Source organism: Anomaloglossus baeobatrachus (assembly GCF_048569485.1).
Source record: "Anomaloglossus baeobatrachus isolate aAnoBae1 chromosome 5 unlocalized genomic scaffold, aAnoBae1.hap1 SUPER_5_unloc_13, whole genome shotgun sequence".
In the NCBI taxonomy this organism is placed as follows: domain Eukaryota; kingdom Metazoa; phylum Chordata; class Amphibia; order Anura; family Aromobatidae; genus Anomaloglossus; species Anomaloglossus baeobatrachus.
Window position 1 is genome coordinate 556,646 of NW_027441788.1, and position 24,080 is coordinate 580,725.

General features: G+C 45.8%; 1 protein-coding gene across 1 annotated transcript in view; it reads right to left on the reverse strand.

The window, feature by feature from the left end:
* Positions 1-23,082, reverse strand: part of LOC142258831 (uncharacterized) — a 92,687-nt gene extending 69,605 nt beyond the window's left edge. Inside the window, 1 exon segment of the mRNA XM_075331415.1 lies at positions 21,682-23,082. Within this exon segment, the coding sequence (XP_075187530.1) occupies positions 21,682-22,716 (1,035 nt within the window). The 5' untranslated portion in view covers positions 22,717-23,082.
* Positions 23,083-24,080: the final 998 nt, after the last annotated feature.

Sequence of the window (24,080 nt, forward strand, 5' to 3'; positions counted from 1 at the left end):
TGCTCTGAATTAATGAAATCTCCAATCAGTCTCCACACTAGCATCAGTCAGGCATACTGTGACCTATTGTTAAAAATAGTGAAGTTATATTATGTTACATATGACAATGGAAATAATAATATTTATATTATAATAAGTTTACAATCTTACACCATATAAATTATATTTTACATTTTTCTTTTGATTTTTTACATTACAGTTATGTTTAGTACTGCAAGAATATTTTATATGACTTTTTCCGGCAATACTTAATCTTTGGAACATGCCAGGTTGTGGCATTAACAACTGTTACAGCTGCACAGACAATAAAAAGGGCCGTGAAGAAAAGATCATTTTGCATTGCTTTCCATGAAATGTTGAAAGAATAATCTTTGGCTTCAACAGACAAGGCAAAATTCCACCGATATTGATCTTTTGGCTGAAAAGATCTTTAACGAACGGAATACCAAAAAATACTGTTTGTGTTCAAAGCACTTCACTGAGGATCGTACATGCCACATGCAGGAGTGAAAACTTTACAAAGTTCTGCGTTACCAACTGTATTTTCTTGTCGGGACGAAGGACAACATTATATATCGAAGACACTGCAAAAAGCAAAGACAACCAAACGAAAAATATCCTATGAAAAGTCTAAAACTTCAGATGCAGAAAATCTTTCCAGTGAGGCAATAAACATTTTGGAAACAAAAGTCAGTGCAAAAAATGTCAACAATATAAGCACCCAGACAGATGCCAATTTGTGTAATTCTGAGCTATGTTTCAGAAAGGTTATTGAGTAGAGTTGATCGAATCCGCTAAAATCCGGACCAGCGGATCCCTGCCGGATTGAAAAAAAAATCCAGATCCGCTCCAGATTCCAGTGCCCATATAAGTCTATGGGGACCAGAATCCAGGGATTAAAAATGTTTGTGGAGGGGATATGGGGGGAGAAGCACACACATTATACTCACCTGAGGCTGTGTCATGGCAGCAAATTTACAGTTTTCCCTTCCGGAGCCAACAATTCAATATTCATTGTTTTACCTGCCCAACGGCGCATGTAATTGGTTACAGTTAGACGCGCCCCCACCCTGAGTGCAAGTGTCTGCAGGTCAGTATGGTGAAACATGCATGTGTTTCAGAAACACATGCACACTCCTGTCAGAAGTGTGCGTGGCTGTTCTCCGATGTCAGACTCATGGGAGTCCCTTGCAAGTGTGACTTCAGCCCCCCCTAATTTTGATACCCAGCCAAGATAAAGCCAGCTGAGGGTTGGTATGCTCAGCCCACAGCTGCCCAGTATTGCCGCATTTATTAGATGTGACAATCCCGGTGCATTACCAGCTCTTCCTATTGCCCTGGTGCGGTGGCAATCGGGGTAATGAGGGGTTAATAACAGCGCACAGGTGCTACTAAACCCCAGGTTAGTGATGGCACAGGCGTCTATGAGACCCCCCATTATTAACCTGTACATGAAAGTAAATAAGAACAAACACAGAGAAAAATCCTTGCAGCGGTGTCAGGAGGTGCACATTTAGTGCTAAAATCGTCTGCAGAAGACTTCAGCACCAAATTTGCAATTTTTTTACCAGGAGGTGTAGATTGGGCACCGGAATCTGGTGTAAAAACGAAATAATCACCAAATTTACATCCCTTGGCCCAAAAATTAAAAAAAAACAACCTGTGCTTATCTTGGCTGTGTAGCAAAAGAAAAGGAACCGCATGCGGCTTTTCTTTTGTTAAATAATAAAAAACAAACAAACAAAAAAAATGACGTGCGGTCCTCCCTAATTTTGATACCCAGCCATGATAAAGCTGGCTGGGGGCTGGTATATTCTCAGCCCGAAGCCACCTGGTATTGCCGCATCTATTAGATCTGACAATCTTGGTGCAATACCGGCTTTTCACGTTGGCCTGGAGCGGTGCCAGTCAGAATAATATGGGGTTAATAGCAGTGCACAGCTGCTACTAAACCCTAAGTTAGTAATGGCACAGGCGTCTATGAGATACCTGCATCACTAACCTGTAAATGAAAGTAAATAAACACAGACAGAGAAAAAATCCTATATTTGGAATAAAATACAAAACACACACCCTCCTTCACCACTTTATTAACCCCCAACACCCTGCAGCTCCGGCGTAATCCACACAAGGTCCCACGCCGCTTCAGCTCTGCTACACAGCCAGTGGCCTTAGAGCACGACCTCTGGCTGTGCAGAAAATGACAGCTGCAATGTCTGCACGGCATGCAGATACGGTCACAGACTGAGGTGCGCATGTGCCTGCAACCAATCACAGATGAGAGGATGGCCGGTAGTCGGGGAAAACATGGAAAGCTGTGTGTATGCGATGGACAGTACAGGAAGTGAATGCGTGACCCGGAAGCAGTGTGCTGCTATGTCTAGGTAAGTATGAAATGCTGTTTTATCTCTATTTTTATTTATTTTTCAATTACTTTCTCCAGTTCCGGATCCGGCACCCGGAAATCTTTGAAACCGCGCGGATCCAGAGATTTCCAATCCGGATCCGTTCAGCCCTAATCATGATGTAAAACCAAAGGTCTCTAACCCTCATTATTATCCAGTAACATCTCGCGTACCATCATTACACAAGTTCCAGAATATGATAGAAAAGGACCAGTTGGCTCTGCACTGTTATGTCTCCTTCAACAAAAAAGTATATAATTTACCAAAAAATCAATTTAATGCTGATTGTGAACTAAAATATAACAATTTGGTTATATGTAAGTCAGACAAGGCGGGATGTATAGTGCTGTTGGGAAAAAAATAGAATGACATTTTGGAAAATAATCCTACTTACCATAGATTGCAATCAATCCAGATGATGTCTTTTCTAAAGTGTTATACAATATGTTGGATGAAGGTTTGAAAATGTTTTTTAAATAAACATAAAATAAAAATACTTTTTAAAAATGAGTGTCATGTCGGCATCAGGTGCTGTTCAGACCACAGACTGTGATACTCCACACTATACATTCTCTTGTGCTTCTGAGTTGCACAGGCAGGCTTGGGCGTTGAACAGCTGTGTGTTCATTAGTGATCGGACTAGCAGGAGTTAATTTCTGCTAACCTGCTTGTTACCTTTTATATCACATGTTGCGAGAGACTGATCACAGGTATGCTCCGCCTTTTTAAGATGGAGGTATTTGTCTTCCCATGCCAACTATAGCTTTCTGCTACACTGGTCTGTGTGCTGATGTTTTCCAGTCTGGTGATTTACTGCACGCTGCTTGGTGTGCTGAATTCCTCCTGTCATCTGGTTATTTCCTTCCTGCTTTAGTTTTCCTCTTTATCACTTGTTGTCTGATTACTCTGTGTGAGAATGCTGTATGATTCATTTTTGCTTGCCCCTGTTTGTCTATCCCTGTTGGAGTTTACATGCTCCTGTGGATTTTTTTTTTGCCATTTTCAAGTAGGCTATATGGTAAAACTCATGATTTCATTTAAAAATACAACTCGTCTCGTAAAAAACAAGCCCTCATATGGCAAAATTGATTGAAAAATAAATGTACGGCTCTCGTAAGAAGGGTATCAAAAAACAAAAATGGAATATCTCCTGGGGGTGAAGGGGTTAAGGGTACTTCTCACATAGCGAGATCGCTGCTGAGTCACAGGTTTTGTGACGTACCAGTGACCTCATCAGCGATCTCGCTGTGTGTGACACTGATCAGCGACCTGGCCCCTGCTGCGAGGTCGCTGATCGTTACACACAGTGCTGGTTCACTTTTTGCTCATTGGTCTCCTGCTGTGCATCACGCATTAGCGTGTTTGACAGCGGGACACCAACGATCTGAATGGGCAGGGAGCTGGCGTGTGGCAGCCTGTAAGCGGCGGTACGCTGGTAACCATGGTACACATCGGCTAACTATGCAAAGCGCTTTGTTTAGTTACCCGATGTGTACCATGGTTACCAGCGTACGCCTGCTCCTGGCATACGTAGCCATAGTACACATCGGGTAACTATGCAAAGCGCTTTGCTTAGTTACCCGATGTGTACCATGGTTACCAGTGTACCGCTGCTTACAGGCTGCCAGACGCCGGCTCGCCGCACACCTAGCCAGGGTACACATCAATAACTATGCAAAGCACTTTGCTTAGTTACCCGATGTGTACCATGGTTACCAAGCACAGCGTCATTACACGGGTTGCTGGTGGCTGGTCTCTGATCGCTGTGGAGATCTGCCTGATTGACAGCTCACCAGTGACCATGTAACGACCCTGTAGCGATGTACCAGTGATCCTGACCAGGTCATATCATGGTCGGAAATTCATGGTACGTCGTTTAGTGAGACGGTACCCTTAAGGTTAGATGGGAGTGTAATATTTCTGATTTTAATGAACCCTTTAAGCACGAAGTCAAGAAAATGTTCAAAAATGACCTTGCCTCTCAAGGGGATAAAAGCTTGATTTTGGAAAAACAACAGTATGTAGTCCTGTGTCACATAGAAATGATAAAATCCATAAAGACTCAACAAGACCCCTATGAAGCTGACCCCCTCCTTTTGGAAACATATAACTAAAGAGAATCCTCCAACAGATGTGAGGCCAATCTCAGCTTGAATGCACAAGAATGCAGAAAAGGACAGATTTATGACCAGTAGAGATAAAAGCAGCAGTTGAACAGAAAAATAGCAGAGAAATTCAAATCTTTTGTTTTTCCTTATAGAAAGTATGAATCGAGGTGATTATGATGATATGATGGTGATATGGACTGCAGCTATGTAATAAATAGGAAAGTCATATTTTTGTATTTGTGATAAATTGAAGAACACAAAGCATTGTTCCGCATAATTGGGTGACCGCTGGGGTCCCGCCAAATGGATATCGGTCACATAGATGAAAATATCTATGTCTCCTATCTATGAACAGATGAAATCATGATAGGAAAAATGACGGTAATATCTCCCGCCTGGGACCTCCAGGGGCGAAGATATCGTAGAAGTTGGGAATCTCATAATTTTCTAAGATGTCTTATAGTTATCTGAATTCCCGCCCTTTTATGAGTCACCAGAGGGGAAGTATTTGGGTGTAACTAGTGTTAATAAAAAGCTAATGCCAATTATAATCCTTATTCAATGAAAGGAACATTGCTGTGTAGGATTGCTCTACGTTACATTGGAGTCCTCCCCTCCAGAAATCTGAAGTTATTTCTGTGCTTTAGGTTGTCACTTTCCTTTTGTTATTTCCCTTTTATTTAATGTAATTGTATATACTGTATTGTTTTGTTTCCCTTTGTAATGTCTATATTTTTATAAACACTGTCTACTTTTCAAATATATAACTTTTAATAGCGTATGGCTTTAGGATGTGATTTATAGATTAAGAGGAACAAAGCTACCTGTAACGTTTGTCCAATCGACCTGAATAAGCAGAGACCCTGATTCCAGCGATGTGTCACTTACTTGGCTGCTTGCTGAAGTTTGATAAAAAATCAGTTTTATCTGGTTAAGGGTCGTTTCAGATCAGCGGTATTTGCCGCACTCGCAGATCCGGCATAAGGGCAGTACAGTACTTTACAGTTCACTGGCAAGCTCCGGGCACATAGGGTCATGTGACCGGAGCATGTGACAGCATGTGACCGGGGCTTGCCGCACTGTCATTGAACTGTAAAGTACTGTACTGCCCTTGTGCCGGATCTGCGAGTGCGGCAGAATACCGCTGATCTGAAACGGCCCTAAGATCTACCAGTTCTCGAAATGCTGCTCTGTGTATAACCCCACCCACACCACTGATTTTTAGTTGTGTACAATGAGCATAGACAGAAAGCTGCCAATCAGGGGTGGTTGCGGGGTTATACAGAGCTTATGGAGATAGATGATACATGGCAGCAGATTTACTAGTTCTCTAGTGATAATCCCCTAGAGATAATACAGTGATTTTATCAAAACTGCATCAAGAAGCTCAGTAAATGACACATGATTGGAATCAGAGTCCCTGTCTGTCACGGGTGACAGACAATCCTGTGGTGTCCGGCAATAGAAGGTCACAGCGTTTGACTGCACAAAATGCTCCCTGACTTTCTATTGTTCCTGCTGTTAGTATACAGTGTACTAGGTATCACCTCTGCTGGGTTTTCATCCTTTTCCCTTTAGGACCCAGTGGAGCTCCTCTTCCCTTCAGCTGCTAATTATCTGTATTTCCCCTTGGGCTTAAATACTTTATTTTTCCCTGGACTTGTGCTGATGATATTCAGTTATTAATATTATTATTATTTATTATAGCGCCATTTATTCCATGGCGCTTTACAAGTGAAAAGAGTATACATAAAAAACAAGTACAACAATCATGAACATTACAAAAACAGACTGGTACAGGAGGAGAGAGGACCCTGCCCGCGAGGACTCACAGTCTACAGGGAATGGGTGAGGGTACAGTAGGTGAGGACAGAGCTGGTTGCGCAGTGGTGTAATGGACTGAGGGTTACTGCAGGTTGTAGGCTTGTCGGAAGAGGTGGTTCACAAGACCTGGATGGAAGCAGGTGGCTTGCACTCATCAGTAGGATTGTTGCTGCTCAGTTTACTGAATTTCTTACTGAGTCATCTAGAGATAAGTTTTTTATTGTTTTCCCTTGTTTGTTATCCCTGTGTGTCCTTTGGTGCTTAGTGGGGATGACGAAGAGCTCATCCCATTTGTTCTCTACGAAGGTCCTAGATCAGGGTCAGCCTAGGGTCAGGAATCTGGCTCGGCATATAGGTGAGGAACCTATCTAGGGCGGTGAGGGATCCCAGGGCCCAGGGTTAGGCTTTGTCAGGGGTCGCTATCTCCCCCTTCCCTAGACACAGGATTTCCCTTCACTTTTGCCACTCGCTTGGTACTTCCCTGTAGCTAGTGTGACACTGACTTTATATTCTCATTTTTAGTTATGGGGTAAACAGTGACAGAATCCCTACACAAAATCCCAGCATAGGTATCATAAATCTTACTTGCTCTTCACCTTTTAGTTCTGGTCTCTTCTATACCCATAAAACTGTAATAAAGGTTCATGGGCAGAGATGAGTGAACCTGAACAATAAAATTTGTACCTAACACAGACTTTATAAAAAATATAAATCAGTGTTTGAGTTTGGGTGCTGTACGTATCCTAACCACTCAGTCTAGCATCGGTGTGCTCGGGTACACTCGGTGCTCAGCCCAGTGCGAGCCGCTTGCAGTGTGTGAAAGCCTTTCATTGGGGGTAAAAACATTGTGATAGGATGTAAGTGTAAGCCCCGACTTCAGTCCCCTGGATATGCTCTGTTTATGGCTGCATGTGGGCGAAGACCCGAACTGCCCAATCAGTGACTTCCATTGGGATTCAGGTCAAGTCCAGTTCTCAAACTGAACGTTATCTAAAGTCAGTATGCAGTAAGAAGAATCAGATCAGGTCATCTGTTCAATCTTGACGTGGATAATTGTTCCAGGGCGGTGCATGGAGAGCAAAACTTCTCGTTCAAAAGTGGAAATCCATGAGAGGAAAAAAAAATTAAACTGAATCCTTACATTAAAAACCAAATTTCCAGGAGGTATGAATTATAGAAATGATTTATATTATATATATTGAATAAAAAGAAAAAAGGAAAAAAATCTCCCTTTTTCCCCCTTTTTTTTTTTTTTTTTCTCTCTCCCTCCAATGTGTTCAGTCACACAGTTCATTGCAATGAGATTAAATATGACTTGCTCTATGTCGTTGCTGAAATACTATTAATGGTACTTTATGAGATACTCTATACTATGGTGTTTCACAATCCCTTCCCCCTTCTTTTTGTGCAATCCTACTTTTTGTTTTTAGTGCATGATTTTTAATCATGTGTTACTAATTGTCTTTAACTATATTGTTGATCTTTACCTATAAATGTCTAGAGCTCACTAAAAATGTTAGCCTATGATTAAGGATGCTCTTTTGCGTCGGAAACGCGTCAGGGTCTTCTGAATATGGATGGACTTTTTTAACATTATGTGAAAATAAAGAAAGAAATTATTTTACGTTGGATGTGCCGATAATTTTTTCCTCTTACTCAAGTTATAGTCTACCTGGCAGACTTCATATCGTTGCATTCCTTGGATGTGTGGTGACCTATTCCATTGGGCGTGTCAAGCTTTCCTCCAGTTCGTCTGTTGTTGAAAAAAAAAATTACAGCAACTTCGTCCCAAAAATTTTTTTTAAAACTTGTAAGTTTAATTCATGATATTAGAAACAAACATACATGTTAAAAACATGAACAACCTACGCGTTTCGAACATTGGAGTGCTTAGACTTGGCTATACATATTTGTCAGTGACCAGATTTTATACCACAAGCAAACAAAGATCATTAACCTCTCATATATTATCTAAAGTCAGTCTGAAAAAGCCGAACCCAAACTTCATCGGGTCCGCTCCTCTATATTTGTGGGTAGCCCTACAAAAATATAATCCCTTGGATATCAGACATATAAAATCCTTTAGTTTTTTTATTACAACAATTATCCTTTGTAAAGGGATCGTTTTTAAAACATAAAGAGCCCAATTTATGCGGGGGCCACTCCTGATTCATGAAGTGGTACATGCCTCTCCATGAATCTGGAGCATTTAACGAGTGGCATGTTCCTCCTTGTACCATGCTAGAAATATTACTCCCTTCAGGGACTGGAGTGATATTCCTGGACAGCTTGTCATTGAATTTAAGGACCTGTGCTGTCATGCCCCGTCCCACCCAAGCTCTGCCAATTTTGCAGTGAAAATGCCAAAAGCCGCCGAAATATGTCACAATTATGAATTGATCCAAATTTTTGAGACTTTTCAAAGCTTGTGTGACAATTTTTTGGCATAAAAGCTTTGATGAATTGGGACCAGAGTATCTTAACAACTTCCACATATTTAGGATGTATACTGTGATTCAATTCTCCCCTGTCCTGGCCAGTTATGAAGCTATACTGGCCGTATAGTACAATACAGAGGGAAGGGGAAAAGAATGCCCTATTAGTAGGGAAAGGGGAAAGTGGTGACCCCTGACGATAACCTGCAGCTCACCCTCACTACCCTCACCAACCCTATAGAGGTCCTGCACATTTCGCCAAGCAGGAATACCTCACCCTACTCAAACCCTGATCTGGGCCCTATGTAAAGATGGTAGGTATGAGCTCTTCGTCAACACCACTAATGCTAAGGGAGACAAAAGGAAACAATAAAGGGGAAAAATACATGCTACCACGTGAACCCAGGTATATAGCAAAGGTCAAACACTTTTCTTAAACTTTTCGAAACGGCCCTCACCAAAGTCTCCAATGATCTATTAACAGCAAAATCTAATGGCCACTATTCCCTATTGTTTCTCCTGGATCTCTCAGCTGCTTTTGACACTGTGGATCACCAACTCCTCCTCACCAAGCTCTGCTCTATTGACCTCAAGGACACTGCTCTCGCCTGGTTCTCCTACTATCTCTCTGACCGCTCCTTCACTGTTTCCTTTGCCGGCTCTTAAGCGAGCTTTACACGATTGTACCCGCCCCCCATCGGTTGTGCGTTATGGGCAAATCGCTGCCCGTGGCGCACAACATCGCTAACACCCGTCACACTATACTTACCTGCCTAGCGACATCGCTGTGGCCGGCAAAGCGCCTCCTTTCTAAGGGGTCGGTTCGTGCGGCGTCACTAAGCGGCCACCCAATAGAAGCGGAGGGGCGGAGATAAACGGGATGAAGATCCCGCATACCTCCTTCCTTCCTCATTGCGGGCGGCCGCAGGTACGATGTTGTTCCTCGTTCCTGCAGTGTCACACGTAGCGATGTGTGCTGCCGCAGGAACGACAAACAACATTGTACCTGCAACAGCAACGATAATCGGGATAGGAACGACCGGACAACGATCAACGATATGGTGAGAATTTTTGATAGTTACCAGTCGTTCCTGTGATGTCACATGCAACGACGTCGCTAAAGAGGTCGGATGTGTGTCACGAATTCCGTGACCCCAACGGCATCTCGTTAGCGATGTCGTTGCGTGTAAACCCCGCTTTACTCCGCTCCTCTCGCCCTCACCTTCGGAGTTCCTCAAGGCTCAGTCTTGAGCTCTCTCCTCTTCTCTCTATACACCGCCTCTATTGGAGAAACCATCAGCAGATTCGGTTTCCAATACCACTTCTATGCTGATGACATAGTAAATGAGGGGGCGAGTGCTCACAATGATCAGAGAAAAAAGAATGAAATGACATGTTACAGAAAAATAACACAAATAGGTTGTTAATAATTCTCATAAAACCACTGTAATGAGATACAATGTGATAAACACCAAATAAATAAAAGCAATAAATACAAATCAGTGGGGATCAGAACCCCAAAATAAAAAGGGAAAAAGAATGTGTGTATTTGTTCATTAACCATAGGAGCCACCAGAGAAGATCGATGTTATAATCCAAATCGCTCGTAATCATGAGAAACAACATTGTGAATACAAGAGCAGAAATTAGTGCAAACACAAATGAATAGTTCTTATAAATACACATATTAGCTGAAATCAGCCATTTATCTCCAGCAACAGCTTCTTTTCTCATTCTCCTCACTCTGAACTTGTTAATAGTAAAAAAAAACAATAGATTTGCTCAGGACATGAATATCTGATAAAAATTATTATAACAACCCCTAATTAACATCAGGTAAAATGTATCAACAAACATGAAGCAAAAATAAAAAAGGGGAAAACACCATGAGGAGAGTGTATGAGAACTCCCCAAACTCTGACGCCAGTCCCTTAGAGGTGGTATAGGAAGCAATGAGCCCAGGACCAGTGTAGGGCTACACCCGGTCAGGAGGGTGATAAAGAAAACGAGCCAACGCAATTAACCCACAGTATTCCCCCATTCTGATAGAAAGAAAAAACAGCTCCAACATAGTAATAAAACCATCACAGCAGGAAGCATTCTGGAGGAGGGAACCAAATAAAGGTAAGAGATACCGTATTTTTCGGACCATAAGACGCACTTTTTTTCCCCCAAATGTTGGGGGAAAGTGTGGGGTGCGTCTTATGGTCTGAATGTGGCTGCGGGGAATGAGGGTGCTGCGGTACAGCGGGTCATCGGGGACACGAGCAGGCTGTAGCAGCCTGCCGTGACCACGTGGACCCGCTCATTTAATATGCACGCCCATCCTCCGCCCATCATCCCTCAGCGCTGAAGCAGGCACTGACAGGTGGGCGGGATGATGGGCGGGGGATAAACAGCCGGCCCGCATGATCACCCCTGGCAACTACGGCCTGGAGTGATCATGTGCGGCTGTATTCACTGCCCCCTGCGCATCATCATCAGCGCGGGGAGCAGTGAATCAGTGTACAGTACTCACCGTTCCCCTGCAGCATCGCTCGTTCTCCCGTCTGTGTCAGCGGCAGCGCCGCTGAGTGGAGCCATCCCCATTACCTTGCTGTATCGCGATCATCTCCTGTGTCTGTGCCATCGGCTGGGTGGAGACTAGCGGCGCGCACAACGATGACGTCATCGCTGTGTGCACGTGTCCACACGCAGCCGCGTGCCCGGCACAGACACAGGAGATGATCGCGATGCAGCAGGGTAACGGGGACGGCTCCTCTCAGTGGCGCTGCCGCTGACACAGACGGGAGGACAAGCGATGCTGCAGGAGATCGGGGACGGCACCACTCAGCGGCGCTGCCGCTGACACAGACCGGAGGACGAGCGATGCTGCAGGGAGTGAGGTGAGCTGAGGTGAGTATGAACGTTTTTTTTTTTTTTATGTGCCACAGGATGCTGCCATACACCAGGATGGGGGTATAATATGAGCAGGATGGGGTCATCTGAGCAGGATGGGGTCATCTGAGCAGGATGGGGTCATCTGAGCAGGATGGGGTCATACGAGCAGGATGGGGTCATATGAGCAGGATGGGGTCATCTGAGGAGGATGGGGTCATATCAGCAGGATGGGGTCATTTGAGCAGGATGGGGTCATCTGAGCAGGATGGGGTCATACGAGCAGGATGGGGTTATACGAGCAGGATGGGGTCATCTGAGGAGGATGGGGTCATATCAGCAGGATGGGGTCATATCAGCAGGATGGGGTCATATCAGCAGGATGGGGGCATATGCCATGATGGGTTATATAGCAGGATGCGGCCATATGCCAGTATATAGCAGGATGCGGCCATATGGCAGGATGACGGTATATAGCAGGATGAGGGACATATACTGTATATACAAGGCAGGAGGATCATTACCAAGATGTGGCACTTTAGTAGAGAATTTGGGGACATTACCCCCATAACAGTGTCAGCAGCAGATCCTCGCCCCATAACAGTGTGTCATGACCACATTTTTTGCTTAAAATTTTATTTTCCTATTTTCCTCCTCTAAAACCAGGGTGCGTCTTATAGTCCGGTGCGTCTTATAGTCCGAAAAATATGGTACATAGAACCTGTGTAGACCCTGTGTATATTTCCATCATTAATTCCATAAGTAGTAAGGCAGGATGATCATTGAATGCATCAAAACTGTTGTATTAATATTTAAAGGGGCAGCTTGTGGAGTCAGTTGTGCACAATCGCGTGGATTTAAAAGGGATAAATCTCATATGATTATCTACTGATGAAGAGAATGCAAAATCATATAAAATAAAACAAATAGTAGTACCCACCCTCAAAGATACAGAATAAATACTATTAAGACCAATAAAAGGTAATAGTATCAAAAATAAATAGTATCTATGCATTTATTAAATTGGTTGGTAAAAATATCAATATATTTCATTGTTTAATATCATTCAATGATAAATCATTTAAAAGTTAAAAGATGTAACAATAGAATCCAGCATTCAGTCCAGGGCGGGGGAGGGACAAAAAGCAGTATTAGACTTCCACATGGAGAATAGATAAAGGACTTACATATATTAATTAGTTAAAATAATTAATTAAAAAGATCTGTAACGTCATTCAGACAGAATGGATTCAAAGTCTTCAATTTATGGATCCAGAAGGTTTCCTTCCAATTCAAAGTCAGAATACGGTTAGGAGCTTCCACTGGGATTTGCTCATTTGGCGTGATCCTGAATTTTACTATCTTATTGTGAACCAGAGTACAATGCCTCGAGAGTCCATTGAGCAAAAACCCTTTGGCAATAATGTGCCTATGAGAATTAAGCCTCCGATGTAGGGGTTGTGTCGTCCGACCTATATACTGTTTACTACATTCACAGTCTATCAGGTAGATCACAAAACTTGATTAGCAATTGAGGTGTTGTTTAACTAGATAACCCAAAAATGTATCAACAGGCGAACAAAAAGTGTTCCTGTTGTGACAAATGGATTTGCAGCACATGCATCGCGGTGTCATACATTTGTACGATCCCCTTGTTCTGATAACCGGTCCACTCCTGTCACCCCCAACCTTTATCCTGCTGGGGGCCAAAAGATTGTGAAGTGTTGGTGCTCTTCTAAATGTAAGTGCAGGAAACCTGGGAAGCATTTTACCCAATATTGGGTCATTAGTCAAAATGCCCCAGTGTTTTTGTAGAATGTTCTTTATTTTTATGCTGTCAGCACAATATGTAGTGACAAAATTGTTTCGGTGAGAATAATCACAATCAGACAGTTTTGTTTTGTATGTAATTAAATCCCCCTGCTTCAATTTGCTACAATCAACAAAAGCATTCTTGATTATCCTTTTGGGTTATTGGTTGTCCAAAAACCTGTCAGAAAGGATCTTGGACTGTCACAAAATCAGCATGCAGGGTACAATTTTTTCTTATTCGCTTAAACTGATTGGATGGTATGTTGCGCATCCATTTATAGTAGTGCCCACTATTAAAGTGAACATAACTGTTAGCATCGACCTCTTTAAAAAACGTCTTGGTCAGAATGTGATTCCCATCGTGAAAAATGGTAAGATCTAGGAAGTCTACACTAGTATTGCTCAAGATTGGTGAAAATTTTAGGCCCCAATTGTTGTTATCTATTGCAGACATGAAAAAAAATCGATATTATTGGCAGAGTTGTCCCAAATAATAAAAAGGTCAATGTACCGTTTATAGCACAAAGTGACCTGATAAATTGTTGTTACAGATAAAAATGGACTCGAAGGTGGCCACAAACAAATTTGCATTAGTAGGTGCCACCTTCAAACCCATTGTCTGTTGGTACATGTTATCCATGAATGTGAAGTAATTATTATTTAGAATAAATGACATGCCTTACAAAATAAACAGTTTCTGTATTGGAGGAATCCTGTCATCCGTTTCCAGAAAAAAATCAAAACATAATAAACCCAAATTGTGGGGAATATTAGAATAGAGACAGAGACATCCATGGAGAAGAAAACAAAGGAATCTTTCCATGAAATGTCATTAACCAAGTCTATAAGTTGGGTAGAATCCCTTAGATAGCTGTTCATTCTATTAACATGGGGGTGCATTATATAGTCGATGTATGATGCTAAATTGGATGTTAAGGAACCGATCCCTGAGGTTATCGGGCGACCCGGGGGTTTGGATAAATCTTTGTGTATTTTTGACAGATGGTAGAAAAATGCCATAGCGGGGTTAACTACCATGAGGAAGTTTTTCTCTGTCTTGTTTAAAATATTAGAGGCAATGGCTCCTTTAATCATGTTGTTATGTTCTAAAACGACTAGTTGATAATCCTTTTGTGTCGCCCGCCGGTAATTTGTGGCTTCGGATAGGATTCTGAAAGCCTCTGCTATACAGTCTGATTTATTCTGTAGGACATCTCCCCCCCCTTTATCCGCTGGTCTGATGATATTATTATTCCCTTTTAGAGAGCTTAATGCCCTCTTTTCAGATCTGGATAAGTTATAAGGAATATTTCCACATCGGCTTTTTAACAGGTTGAAATCCTGAAGCACCATTTCACAGAATGTGTGTAAATTGTGTCCTTTACTTTCCGTTGGATAAAAATTAGAGGTCCTTCTAAGGTCAGAGTGTAAGAATTGATTGGTGACCGAATCACCTAAAAGTGCACTATTGGATGTCGCCCTACCCGCCATAACGGCATAGTGTCTCTGCAGAGTCAATTTTCTAATAAATGTCTGTATATCGGTAAATAAATCAAATTATTTTATAATAAAAGTGGGACAAAAAGAAAGGCCCTTATTAAGTAAAGAAATTGCAGCAGTAGTAGGTGTATAATCTGAAAGATGAAATATATTATTTGTCTTATTTCAGCATCCAGCAGATGAACTTTTTTCCATTTTTATCTTTGTTTTGGCTCCAGTTCTGGTCCCTCTGTAACGCTTTTTCTTTTTACCGACTTTGTAGTTAGATAATTGGTTATCCCATTGTTCTGACCGGGGGTGGCCTTGGGTCAAAAAAGCACCAATGTTGCAGCATTAGTGGAATTATCAATAGTGATCAGTTTATTATGATCAGGTAGTGTAGAGGATTAACCAGGGGTTGCAGTAAAATCCTCTATATTACCAGGCATGGTGAGATCAAGCAAATCAAATTAAGTATTGTTACATGTATTAGATACTAGAGAGTTAATATTTCAATCAGATGCCAGAGGCTTAAGGGCGCTTTACACGCAGCGACATCGCTAGCGATGTTGCTCGTGAAAGCACCTGCCCCCGTCGTTTGTGTGTCACAGGCAAATCGCTGCCCGTGGCGCACAATATTTCTAGGCCCCGTCACACGTACATACTTTCCGAGTGACGTCGCTGTGGGCAGCGAACAACCTTTTCGTTAAGGGGGAAGTTCGTGCGCTGTCATAGCGACGTCACACAGAGGCCGACCAATAGAAGCGGAGGGGCGGAGAACAGTCGCATTAACGACATGCCCACCTCGTTGCCAGAGGACGCAGGTAAGCTGTTGTTCGTCGTTCCCGGGGTGTCACACGTAGCGATGTGTGCTGCTTCAGGAACGACGAACAACAAACGTCCACAACGACCAACGAGATTTTGAAAATGAACGTGTCAACGATCAACGATAAGGTATTTTTGATCGTTAACACTTGCTCGGAGCTGTTACACGCAACGACGTCGCTAATGACGCCGGATGTGCGTCATGAATTCCGTGACCCCGACGACATATCGTTAGATATGTCGTTGCATGTAACGGGGCCTTTAGATACAGAGTCAACTATTCCAATCTCCTTAAAGGAGCTGGAATTAGCTGCCATCAAAGAAACCACAGATCTCTTTCCTCAATTTATCGATTTGCATCTGAATGATAGCCAAATCCTGTTGTGTATTAGTGTTGAATTTGTCTGTATTGGTATCAAAAACCTTATTAACATCCGAGGACAGAGTATTTGCCCCCATAAGCGTTGTATTAGTAGTGATAGGAGCAATAGAAGAAATCTGTATTTTAATAACCTCTATAGAAGGAGGAAGAAATGAGTATTTCTCATGGACTGTAGGTGGGGTAGTGGTCCATACAGGAGGGGTCGCTTGGTCAATGTTTTGTGAACTATTGTCTCTCTGTGAAGCCCCACAGGTGTAGTGTCGGTGCATTACCTTCAGGGACTCCACTCGGCTGGATCTGGTCACAGGTAGGAGATCTTCTTCTTGTCGTGACGCCACTCTCAGTATTGCGGCCAGTAGGGACCGCCACTGCAGGTTGAGGGTCGCCTGGGGCTGATGGTGTGTGCAGTTAGTTGGAATAGCCTCCTGAGAGTGAGGCAAGCCCCAGGGCCCTGTGTAGGTGCGTAGTACCACAAGGCGCAGAATAACTCCACACAGGCAGAATGTCTTTCAGGGTTTTTACTCACTTCAGGTGGCAGGGTGAGTAACCCGGGCGTAGCTGGGATGAACCAGGCGGGAACCAGGTGTCCTTCAGGCTGACTTGTGAGGGTGACTACTAACTCGCCTTCCTTAGCCCTTGGTGGTTTGGGGTGACCCCGACTTTGAGTCCCTATGGGGGTCACCCAGGGAAGATGCTGAAGCCTCTCTCCCCTTCGTTTGCCGTGTGCTTGTCGCCTGGGCCAGGCCACTCCAGCTGCTTGCCTCCTGTGACCTATGGGCCCTAACTGTGGCTACGTGGCTGCGGCTTTTGTGGTGTTGTGGCGTGGGCTTTGAGAGCCCCACACCGGCAGGTTTAGCAAAAGAAAGCTGGATCTATCTCCGCTTCGGGATCTGCCGCCCGTTTGGGCCTGGTACTCTCCAGCAGTCTCCTTACTTCCCACTCCGTGCTCTCTCTCTAGCTGAGATGGGTTTCGGGTAGCACTCCTAGTTGACCGTTCTCCCCCGTCGGTAGTCACTGCGCGGACGCTGTCAGACTACAGCAGCCCAGGGGAAGGGGTCAGCTCTCCTCGGAGCTCCCTGGACTCTGCTCTGAACCGGCTCACATCTGGGACCTTCACTGCTGCTCCTGTCTGAGCTTCACTTTCCTGCTGCTCACTCCTCCACACTCTGCTGCAGACTCTAGACTCTTTACTCCTCCTTCTCCTTTCCCTTTTTGTGCCTGCCTACGCCACCTAGCAACCAGATTCTCTTACCACACCCCTTGAGAGGAGATGGAGGCTTTTGGCCCCCTCCACTATTCCAGTGGAGGTCAAGGCTTTGCCCCCTCCTGGGATCCCCAGGGGTCCTCTCATGGGTACATGTGTGAGACCTGATCACTATGCGCCTGTGTTCCACACCCCGGTCAGCCTTCTGGATTACCTGTATTGTACTGTCCCCAGCATGGGTGCAGTACTCAGTGGTGCCTGACCAGGTCAGGGGCGCCACATTCCCCCTTAGTTATCACCAGCACGTCCTCGGGCTGCAAGACAACATTTTAAAATGCATAAAACATTAAAACATGTAAAACATTTTTAAAAGCACCAGGTACCATACATCACCACCCTCCACCCACAAGTCCGTTAACCCACCCAAAACCCTTTCACGTTGGCCGCGGCTTCAGCCACTTCTGGCAGGATGTAGAGGCGGCTTACATGGGCTGGTGGTTTTCAGGGTATACCTGGCCTGGTGGATCCGCGCCTTCAGCCTCTTCTGGCAGGATGTAGAGGCGGCCTCCACAGTTGGTGCTGACCAGGTACCCTCTTTGTGGTGGAGAGCCAGGCCCCATAAACAGGCATGCTCTCTGGTCGCAGGTGAGCCAAGGCCCTATATACGGACGGGCTCCTCCTGGTTGCAGACGAGCCAAGCCCCTAAACAGGCTGACTCTGGTGGTGGTGGTGCCCTCTGGTGTAACTATTTACACTGCGAGAGTTTGTGGCTATAGCCAGTTCATAGCCTTAAGGTTTATTTCTCACAATAGTTTTTGTGGGCACATTCTTGAACTTTAAAACGTTGCAAAACAAACTTTCCAACTGGTCAAAACTTGCTGTACTTTACTTGAACTTATGCAGATTCCTCTTCACCAGGGCTTGGGCCTGTAGGGCTGCGGCACCTGTTGCTTCCTTGACCTCTTTCTTCATCTGTGGTAGTCTCGTCAGTAGGTTCTTTGTCTTTTCTTTCTTTATCTCTGTCTTTCCTTTCTTCTTCTGTTTCTTTAGGGCATGGCATTACATCTAGCGCGTACCACCCTCTTTCTCCTTGGTGCATGGTGAACTGTACGGAGTCTCCCATTTTTAAGTTTCTGCCAGGGTGTCCTCTGGGCAGATGAGCTCTCACATCTCTTCTATTGACGAAGATACCTTCTTTGATACCAGGTGCAACAATGAATCCGTATCCTGACTTTAGGCTGAAGTCCTCCACTACTCCTCTACAAAGGGGTCCTCTGACCTGGGCTTTGGACCTTCTCAGTAACCGTTTTTCTTGTAGGTCTCTGGCTGTGACTTCTCTCTGCTCTGGGGATGGCGGTGCAGGGAAAGACTGGGTTCTACTGCGGCGCTGTGTCTTGCGGGCTGGATTCTGCGAAGTGCAGCTTACAAGCTCCCAGGTGAGGCTTTGGGGCAGATCTTCCTCAGCAGAAGGTGTCAGGTCTTCTTCATCCCAGCGGGAATAGGGCAACATCTCCGGCTCTGGGCATGGATCCACTGCTGGTATCTTCTGAGTCAGCTCCTCAGCTTCCTGGCCTCCTCTCCCCCTTAGTTCTTCTTGGCACCCCTTTGGTGGCGGTGCTGGGGATGAACTTCCTTCAACAGGCCCAGGCGGGGGACTCTTTGGCGTGGTTGCTGCAGGGGTTGCTGGAATCCTCTTGGGGGTATGCGGAGGGAGCATGTACTGGTCCACCAACCATTGTGGAAACTTGGCCTCCATGTCAGCCTTCAGCCTCCAGTATTCGGGGTCCTCCCCCAGCGTGGGCTTTCCAGCAGGGACCTCTTTGGACTGGGGAGCGGTGTCTGCTCTGGCCTTGCAGGCCGGGGAAAATGGTGATGCAATCTCTTGGCGGGCCGCGCCTGGCATGGCGGCGGCCTGGTCTTGGCGGGCCGCGCCCTGTATGGCGGCGGCCTGGTCTTGGCGGGCCGCGCCCTGTATGGCGGCGGCCTGGTCTTGGCGGGCCGCGCCCTGTATGGCGGCGGCCTGGATCGGCGTCGCTGTCGCGATGGGATCGGTGCAGGCTGGGCTGGGCGTCGCTGCAGGGACCGGGTCTTGGTGGGCCGAGCAGGGCATCGCTGCGGCGGCCGGGGCTTGGCGGGCCGAGCAGGGCATCGCTGCGGCGGCCGGGTCTTGGCGGGCCGAGCAGGGCATCGCTGCGGCGGCCGGGTCTTGGCGGGCCGCACCTGGCGTGGCTGCGGCCTGGCTCAGCGTCGCCGCGCCGGGCACCTCTTCAGGGACCGCGGGCGTGGCAGCAGGGGTCGGGGCATCCGGGCCGGCAGGGGTAATACTGGACTCACCCATCGGTGGCAGCATCGGGGTCTGAGTCGTCGCCGTCCGGTCTGGCACTCGTCGTGCGGTTCCCCCTTCATAGGCCTGAACCGCGGCAGCCATCTCCAGAAGTTCCATGCGTTCTTCTCTAATCTGCTCCACGACCCGGGTCTCCAGTCGGTCGCAGAACTGGGCCAGCTCCCGATACCACCAGGCAGCGGAGCCCGGTTCTGGGTTTCTGCGGTCAGACGCCATTTCTTCTGCGCCCTCTTCTGCACGACTCCCCAGCTGTGGACTCGCCGTTGCCTCTAATAGCAAGCTGTTCAGTTTCTGCTCTGCCTCTTTCAGCAGCTCCTCTCCCAGCAGCAGGCTTCTGGCTCCCTTTCTGTCCCGACGTCTCTGGACGCTTCCGCTCTCTTCACAAGCGAGGTCAGAACTCTGCAGGGGATCTCTGGGTAGCCACACCTCTTCGTGGGCGGTAACTTCTCCCAGCGCGGGCTGCTGTTGTTTTTCAGCGCGCTTTTCATGGTGGCAATATGGCGGCGCTTCCAATTTTTCAAGCGGACCGCCCAGGCACATGGTCACCTGTCTGAACAGGTCTAGTCCTTATCCTGTTCGTGACGCCAGATGTGAAGCCCCACAGGTGTAGTGTCGGTGCATTACCTTCAGGGACTCCACTCGGCTGGATCTGGTCACAGGTAGGAGATCTTCTTCTTGTCGTGACGCCACTCTCAGTATTGCGGCCAGTAGGGACCGCCACTGCAGGTTGAGGGTCGCCTGGGGCTGATGGTGTGTGCAGTTAGTTGGAATAGCCTCCTGAGAGTGAGGCAAGCCCCAGGGCCCTGTGTAGGTGCGTAGTACCACAAGGCGCAGAATAACTCCACACAGGCAGAATGTCTTTCAGGGTTTTTACTCACTTCAGGTGGCAGGGTGAGTAACCCGGGCGTAGCTGGGATGAACCAGGCGGGAACCAGGTGTCCTTCAGGCTGACTTGTGAGGGTGACTACTAACTCGCCTTCCTTAGCCCTTGGTGGTTTGGGGTGACCCCGACTTTGAGTCCCTATGGGGGTCACCCAGGGAAGATGCTGAAGCCTCTCTCCCCTTCGTTTGCCGTGTGCTTGTCGCCTGGGCCAGGCCACTCCAGCTGCTTGCCTCCTGTGACCTATGGGCCCTAACTGTGGCTACGTGGCTGCGGCTTTTGTGGTGTTGTGGCGTGGGCTTTGAGAGCCCCACACCGGCAGGTTTAGCAAAAGAAAGCTGGATCTATCTCCGCTTCGGGATCTGCCGCCCGTTTGGGCCTGGTACTCTCCAGCAGTCTCCTTACTTCCCACTCCGTGCTCTCTCTCTAGCTGAGATGGGTTTCGGGTAGCACTCCTAGTTGACCGTTCTCCCCCGTCGGTAGTCACTGCGCGGACGCTGTCAGACTACAGCAGCCCAGGGGAAGGGGTCAGCTCTCCTCGGAGCTCCCTGGACTCTGCTCTGAACCGGCTCACATCTGGGACCTTCACTGCTGCTCCTGTCTGAGCTTCACTTTCCTGCTGCTCACTCCTCCACACTCTGCTGCAGACTCTAGACTCTTTACTCCTCCTTCTCCTTTCCCTTTTTGTGCCTGCCTACGCCACCTAGCAACCAGATTCTCTTACCACACCCCTTGAGAGGAGATGGAGGCTTTTGGCCCCCTCCACTATTCCAGTGGAGGTCAAGGCTTTGCCCCCTCCTGGGATCCCCAGGGGTCCTCTCATGGGTACATGTGTGAGACCTGATCACTATGCGCCTGTGTTCCACACCCCGGTCAGCCTTCTGGATTACCTGTATTGTACTGTCCCCAGCATGGGTGCAGTACTCAGTGGTGCCTGACCAGGTCAGGGGCGCCACATCTCCAACACTGGCTAGCAGTGGGGAAGACACACTAGGATCAGCAGAATTTGATCTAATGCTGCTGAATTGCTGAAATCTAGTCTGCTTATATTTACTGCAGGTGAAACCCATTGTATGGTTAGAACCACTCACAGTGGAGCCTTTTCACACAGGCTTCTCCCCTTTGTGAATTTTGTGATGTCTAACAAGGTCTGATTTCTGAATAAAACATTTTTCACACTCTGAACATGAAAATGTCTTGTCCCCGGTGTGAAATCTTTGATGCCCAACAAGTTCTAATTTCCGAATAAAACATTTCCCACACTCTGAACATTAAAATGGCTTTTGCCGTGTGTGAATTTTCTGATGCGAAACAAGGTTTGATTTCTGACTAAAACCTTTCCCACACTCTGAACATGAAAATGGCTTCTCCCCTTTGTGAATTTTCTGATGTCTAACAAGGTCTGATTTCTGACTAAAACCTTTCCCACACTCTGAACATGAAAATGGCTTCTCCCCGGTGTGAAATCTTTGATGCCCAACAAGCTCTGATTTCTGAATAAAACCTTTCCCACACTCTGAACATGAAAATGGCTTCTCTCCTGTGTGAGATCTTTGATGCTCAACAAGGTCTGATTTCCGAATAAAATATTTTCCACACTCTGAACATGAAAATGGCTTCTCCCCTGTGTGAAGTCTTTGATGCCGGACAAGTTCTGATTTGCAATTAAAACATTTCCCACATTCTGAACATGAAAATGGCTTCTCTCCTGTGTGATTTTTCTGATGTGTAAAAAGGTGTGATTTCTGAATAAAACATTTCCCACACTCTGAACATGAAAATGGTTTCTCCCCTGTGTGAGATCTTTGATGCATAACAAGTTCTGATTTCCGAATAAAACATTTCCCACACTCTGAACATGAAAATGATTTCTCCCCTGTGTGAAATCTTTGATGCCGGACAAGTTCTGATTTCCAATTAAAACAATTCCCACACTCTGAACATGAAAATAGCTTCTTCCCAGTCTGATATTTTTGATAATCAATAAGGTTTGATTTTCGAGCAAAACATTTCTCACATTGAGGAAATGAAAACGGATTTTCATGTGTCTGAACTTTTTGAAGGTTAACAAGATGTGATTTCTTGGTAAAACATTTCCCACATTTGGAACATGAAAATGGTTTCTCCTTTGTATGAGCCATTTCATGTTCCACATCCCTTCCGTAAGTTTCATTTTGCGGACAATTCTGTGATAAATCGGAATTTTGGACTTGTTTGAAAAGATCAGATGATAGAGCTTTCCGAGGAAGGACTGGAGTTATATCTGGGACAGCAGCATGCTCTTCATATGTATCATGTGTGATACTTTTACCATCTGTTTTAAATTCTGAAGATACTTGATTTCCATCTGAACTCCCAATACAGTCATTGGTTAAAAATAAACACAATGTTATTATTTTTTAATGATATGATCCTGAAAGTACATTTACTTTTTTAAACCAGAACATCATAAATTAAATTAGGAAAAAATGTATTCTGAATCTGTTGTCCAATTTCGACATCTAAAGGCCCCGTTACACGCAACGACATCGCTAACGAGATATCGCTGGGGTTACGGAATTCGTGACGGACATCCGGCCTCGTTAGCGACGTCGTTGCGTGTGACACTTACGAGCGACCGCTAACGATCCCAAATACTCACCAAATCGTTGATTGTTGAGACGTCGTTCATTTTCAAAATATCGTTGCTCGTTCTGGATGCAGGTTGTTCGTCATTCCTGAGGCAGCACACATCGCTACGTGTGACACACCGGGAACGACGAACAAAAGCGTTCCTGCGTCCTCCGGCAACGAGGTGGGAGTGTCGGTCTTGCGGCTGCTCTCCGCCCCTCTGCTTCTAATGGTGGCCTGCTGTGTGACGTCGCTGACTCAACACGAACCGCCCCCTTAAAAAACAGGTTGTTTGCCGGCCACAGCGACGCCGTTAGGAAGGTAAGTTCGTGTGACGCTTACCTGCGATATTGTTCGCCCTGGCAGCGATTTTCCCGTGACACACAAACGACAGGGGCGGGTGCTATCGCTAGCGACATTGCTAGCGATGTTGCAGTGTGTAACGCGGCCTTAAGAGTTACATCTTTGTTAATGCGGATCTCCCATTCCTAGCACCAGTTCTCTGGAATGTGCTACAGTAAATAATCTGATTGATTGTCACAATGTGACTGCAGGATAATGAGGGACAGGAGGCTCCTATACTGTCTCTCACGCTAGGGGACCCTAAGCTATTGCTAACCTCTGCATTACCCCTGAAAATGGAGATGCCAGAGTCCCATACCTTACTATTCTCCTGACCAGATCTAATCTGTTATCCTCCCCGGGAAGGAAGGGGCAGTAGTATGATGGAAACACAGATTAAGACAGACAGGACATATTGCAAACTCACAGAAATAAACAGTGAGAGACTAAAGAGAAAAGCAAGGGCAGCAAGGCAGCGATAAAAAGAGAACAACAGCAGCTCACAGCAATAATACACAACAACTACCTGTAAGTCTGGATCACAACACCTCAC